Source organism: Aythya fuligula, chromosome 28 (genome assembly GCF_009819795.1).
Source record: "Aythya fuligula isolate bAytFul2 chromosome 28, bAytFul2.pri, whole genome shotgun sequence".
Lineage (NCBI taxonomy): Eukaryota > Metazoa > Chordata > Aves > Anseriformes > Anatidae > Aythya > Aythya fuligula.
In genome coordinates, this window is record NC_045586.1 from 1080392 (window position 1) to 1086391 (window position 6000).

General features: G+C 40.0%; 1 protein-coding gene across 1 annotated transcript; it reads left to right on the plus strand.

Annotated features, from left to right (window-relative positions):
• The first annotated feature begins 2739 nt into the window (after positions 1 to 2739).
• LOC116499494 (feather keratin 1-like) lies at positions 2740 to 3093 on the plus strand. The gene has a single exon (XM_032204244.1). The coding sequence runs from the start codon at positions 2740 to 2742 to the stop codon at positions 3091 to 3093; it is 354 nt and encodes a 117-aa protein (XP_032060135.1).
• Positions 3094 to 6000: the final 2907 nt, after the last annotated feature.

Genomic DNA, 6000 nt, shown 5'->3' on the forward strand with positions numbered 1-6000 from the left:
GATCAAACCCCATTATGTATCATGAGCAGTTTGATAATTCCATGAATATGCACACTGTTAATGAAAATTGTGAAGAAAAATGCAAACATAGTAAAATCTTGCATATGTATTCCACTTGTGCAATGAATCTACACCAGTCTGGAGTACCATCACTGCTATACTGAAGTCTGTAGCAAGGGGAATAACTATGATGGCAAATGGCTAATTCTTGTGTTTCCTTCTCCCCCCCTTCCCCCCCCCCCCATAACTTCACTGTTAAAGTCCTGTGAGGATGAGAGGATAATATCTCAAAATAGTTTAAAATTCATATGTCTTCAAGATGACTTATGAAATGCTCTTCATATTTGTTGTCTGAGAAGATACAGAGGGGAGTTACAGGTAACTGAGAAATCAAGTTCAGAACCAGTCTGCAAACGTCCCCAGGTGATAGCAGCTGCACCTCAAACTATGACACCAAAGTGTGTGATACTATCTGAATTAGAAGAGACCATTCCTAACCTTTGTGTCTTGTCCATGGTGAAGAAGCAAAATCCTGTACAGATTTGAATCTGTACTGAAAAATGCGAATTACCCTAATTCACACCAGAAAAACTATCTGCTGCTGTATTTCATCATACTGTTTCATATAACAGTATTTTTGTCTGAATTTCACAATGGGGTCTGGTTCTTTCTCATTGGATTTGGTGGGATTTTGTTTCATGTGTGCATATGGTTGTGGGTTTTTTGCAGGGCCTTGAGAAAACACAAAAGTTCAGTCTAGATTGTTCTTAAGCTTGATTGAAGTCAGAGCTTTGCAGCCATTGGTAGAGCACAGAATTTGTTGAGGACTTACATTCATATTCTTAATAAAAGAAAAAAAAAAAAAGGATGATAATTTATGTATTCCATAAATTTTCTTTAATCTTTATCCTGATGACTGAAGTGTGTTGAATGTACAACACATACATTCTGTTGTGACTGAAAGGTGGCACTGGAATAAATTTGTCCCATAATACCATAAGATGAGAGAAACTTGTATGGCAGAATATTCATGTCAGAAGATAAGGAAATGAAAACAATAATAAACAGTAAGGAAAAGGCATTTAATCAGTTGGAAGCATTTTGCATTCAGGGCATACTTGTTGGTAAATAATTTCATGTACAAAGGATGTCTGCAGTCCCCAGGCCATCCAAGACTCAGTATAAAAGCTAGCTCTACTCAAGGTGCTTCCTACCACTACTTGCCATCTTCTCTTTCGTGAACAAGGTTAGTTGAAATCTACTTCTATTTTCTGAATTCTTCCTTCCTAACAGTTTGATTACTGTACTTCTTCCTCCATAGTATTCAGCTAGCTGCTGTTTTGGGGGAAGTGGGTGAGTGGGGGGCAGTGGGGGGTGTTTTTTTGTTAAAGAAGTATTTTTTCAGTGTTTGAGTTGCAGGGACTTCTAGAGGCCAGGCTTGGCTATATAGATCTTTGAAATTCTCATATATATTTATTTAAATGTATGCTTTCAGGTATGCTAAGTGACTTAGAAAATCCCAATACTAATAATATTAGAGATTAACAAACTGAATGGTTAGAATACAGAGATCTATATGCCCAGGAGAAAAAGTGTATTTTATATATTTAAGGGTCTGTTTCATCACCTGTAATGCTTGAAATTTCATCTGGGTTGACAAGAAGAGAAAATAACAGTGTTTGTAAGGGCTAAATTTATCTTCAGAAATGTCCAGAAAAATCTGGTTCTGTGCTGTTTATGTTGTAGGAGGCTTCTCCAGTGTTTGCATTTTTGTTATGACAGATCTACTCCTGGGCACAGTGGGAAGTAGGAGGGTAAAAGGAACCATATTATCAAGGAAGCAGCTGGAGAGCAAGAAGATTAGGAAGGTTTAAAGCAGAGGCTTGTGGGTCTTAAAATTCAGTTACGTTGAACCACAAGATTTTGATATCTAAATAATACTTTCTAAATGAGGAAAAAAAGAAGCTGTATACTGAGATTAGAAGCATTCACACTGGGTTTAACAAGGGTATTGATTCTAATACTATAGTAATTAATATAGACTTTAATAGGACAGATATCAAAATATTCTGCTTGGTATCTTATAGCTGCCAGGTTTTTGAAATTGTAGGTTGCAATGACATCTCCCTCAAGTTTAAAGAAATGGTTTCAGGGTCAGCGAGGATAAAGAAGAACAAAAATAGAGGAGAACTGAGCACTCAACAGACTGAGATAGACATAGGAGATAGTGAAATTTGTGTTTGTTGGAATGGTGGAACTGGTCACAGGGAGCATGCAGGGACTGCATGGATTTCTCATGGATGGACAAGTCATCTGGGACAAATTTCTAAACAGCTCAGCTTCAAGTATGCCAAATGGCAGTGAAATTTGTACATTTTCCTAGGTGAAGTTGGCATCTGGAAAATTACTACTTCTGAAATGCTTTTAATACTTAGGTTGGATCTCAGTAGTGTCTTTCCAGACAGCAAATCAAAACGCTAAAATATGTCATGAAACAGGTATGTCTCCTTTTGTTCTGCTGCCATTTATTCCATTGGATCACCAAAAACTGATAAAGGACTTTTTCAGCCTCCATCTTCTTGTAGAAGTGGTTTTACTTCCTCACTTGACTCTTGAAAGGTTACCTGGAAAGCTCCAGTGGTCCTGGTACCTGAGAGGAGTAAACAGTAAACTGCAATATGACTCCTATGCTGCATTTGTTCTGATCCTGTATTTCAGACTTGCCTCCATCCTGCAGACATGTCCTGCTATGAGCGGTGCCCTTCCACACCTTGTGGCCCAACCCCACTTGCCAACAGCTGCAACGAGCCCTGTGTGCGACAGTGCCAGGACTCGACAGTGGTGATCCAGCCCTCTCCTGTAGTGGTTACCCTGCCCGGCCCCATCCTCAGCTCCTTCCCCCAGAACACCACTGTGGGATCCTCGGCATCTGCGGCTGTTGGGAGTGTGCTCAATGCTGAGGGAGTCCCCATCTCCTCTGGGGGCAGCTCCTTGGGATATGGGAGCTTTGGCTATGCAGGCCTGGGCAGTGGGTACAGCCGGCCCTACCGTCGCTACAACACCTACCGCAGCAGTTTCAGTGGACCATGCTAAAGCACGAGGAGCAAGCACAAAGAAATGACCAGAAACACTGAAGCACGACCTGATGCAGGAGAGAGCTCATGGCCATGGTTTTCAGATGTGATGTTAGGCACCCACAACTCCACCTGAAGTGCATGGAGCTGTGGGAGTTAGTCATTCCCTAAAATGAGGCCCCTGTTCTTGATATGCTACTTTATATTTCTAATCAAGTATGTAATTCTGCTACCCACTGCTGTATTTGATACTGCCTGGTGCTAAACATACTTTAAACAGTAGATGGGACTTGATTGTCAAGGTGTAGTCCTACACTGAAAGAAGAGCTCTGTCTGTGGGACACATCACCTTTTTTCCCTTATTAGAACCTGTTGCTTTGCAGTATTTTAATGCACTCTTTAGTATTATTAAAGTTTTATCATATTCCAAGTCTTCTGTTATTTTTATTCCCCATCCTACCTTACTTTGTAACTTTTTCTAGGTGAAATTCATCACTGTAGATCATCAGTACCAGGCAGAGACATGATATGAATACTAGCAGAAACACCGATAAGAGGAAAAGAAGATATATTTAGAGGTTGAGATCAAAAACATATCTTATATTGCAGCTGAAATGCATATTGATTCCAGAGTTATTTATTGTAATATTTGACTTTCTGCATCTCTGTCAGGAAAGTTTTCTGAAGACAGGAAGTATTTTATTATCTAACAATGACATACTGAGTAATGCATATCTAATCTAGCCTATAATTATGTTTGTTTTAAGGAATCCTGTTGTGATTCACTCTCAATAACTCTGACCTAGAGCTGCAGGGTGCAAAGAAAGATTAACCATCAAATCACTGCTTGAATGCTTGAATTCATAAGGTCGAATATGAACAGCAGCACAAGTCCCAAGGAAGGTATAGACATAGCTTTTTGTGAGAGACAGAACAAAACCATTTGGTCTATTTGCTTGCTACTTACTGCAGAAGTACTGTCTATTTTAGGGCTCCTAATAAAAGCCTGTCTTTAATGTCCTGTCTGTAGCCCTACAGAATTCCAACAGAAAACACATGGAATGAAGCATGCTAAAAATTACAGGACACTGGTAGGCATCAAAACCTTAGAAGTTCTCTCAAATAAATTATTTGTGCTGAAAGTAAGTACCTGAGATTAAAAACAGCATTGCACAGCCACTGAAGCTACTAAAGCAATAGATTTTTGGAAAGAAAAAAAAAAGAAAAAAAAAAAAGAAAAAAAAAAAAAGAAGGCGTTCTCAGGTAGGGAAATGTTTTAGGCATTCAATTAATTCTAGTTATCAAACAAATTCTATTGCAGCTGGTTGAATGGTCCCCAAGACTTAAATTGTTCCAGGTAGTTAAATTGTTATGTTTATAGTTTATGCACCAGTCTAGTCTCATCCTGGCATCAGATGAAAAGCCTTCCTCAAAGCTTCTTTCATGTCAAAGACTTGTGGATCATTTAAACACTTCATACTATTACATTCACGCCTGTGAAGTCAACATAAAGATGATACAAATTTTAGTTCATGTAAGTAATTTGTCAGCTCTGGCAATTTGGTAGTTCACCAGCCTAATGGGAGCACTCTGTCGTTATACAAAGTGTTTTAATTGAGTGCATGGAATGTGAAAAGCCATCACTGATCCATACATGAGAGCTGTTCAGTCCTGGTTCACCAGTCTTAGCAGTCCCAAAAAGCAAGATCTGAAGACTCACAGCATTTTAGGTGAACTTTACTAGATGCCAATTAGACTTAACTGGCAGAATGTCAATTGAAGTATTTCCAGGCTGTTTCTAAGATATTATATACCCTCCAAGGAAAGGAGGATATATATTTTGTGTTCTTAGAGGGAAGAATGAGGAAAAGTTAGCATTTTTTGCCTACCTAGTTTTAAGGATGAAAAGGAAAAAAAAAAAATCCCCAGGCGAGTGATGTCTTTCAGTTACTCTAAGGAAATATGTTTTTAAAATTTCTAAAGTAGTATGTGAGATAGAGATTTTGTGAAAAGGGAAGAACGTAGCAGCTGTAGGAAAGGAGAGGAAAATTTTCCTCTGGAGAATCATTAAAATATTTAGTTATAGGAATTTACAGAAATCTTCCCTTCCCTTCCCTTCCCTTCCCTTCCCTTCCCTTCCCTTCCCTTCCCTTCCCTTCCCTTCCCTTCCCTTCCCTTCCCTTCCCTTCCCTTCCCTTCCCTTCCCTTCCCTTCCCTTCCCTTCCCTTCCCTTCCCTTCCCTTCCCTTCCCTTCCCTTCCCTTCCCTTCCCTTCCCTTCCCTTCCCTTCCCTTCCCTTCCCTTCCCTTCCCTTCCCTTCCCTCCCCACCCCTCCCCTCCCCTCCCCTCCCCTCCCCTCCCCTCCCCTCCCCTCCCCTCCCCTCCCCTCCCCTCCCCTCCCCTCCCCTCCCCTCTTTCTTAATCAAGTTTGACATTTTTAAATAAAATCATTTCTGAAGGAGTGCGCTTCGAGTTACTTTGTGAAGTCCTTTGAATGATCTTGACTCACACACTTTGAAATTAGGTTATTAGCCAGGTGATGCGAGAGCTGAGATCTTGTCATGTACCTTGAAATTTAGGTAGCATGAAACTTTGCATATTTGAGACATTAGTGAAAAGCTATTCTGAACTTTGAAGTCCTTTGTTCTTCTGAAGACCAAAACCAACCTACGTATAAAGATACTCCTCATTGAGAGTTAATTCACATCTCTTGCTGGAGGACTGTGACGCTAAGAGAAGAGACCTGATCCTTGCTCTTTGAATACTTTTCATCTGTACAAATATTTCTGTCAGGCCACTGCAGGCTGAAGAGGTGAAACAAATCACATAATGATAAATATCATGGAGAAATGCTGGGTGCAATTTCTACTGACGCTGTAGTTTAGCTCAGGCAGAGAACTGCCTTTAAGAACCAATAACTGAAAGCA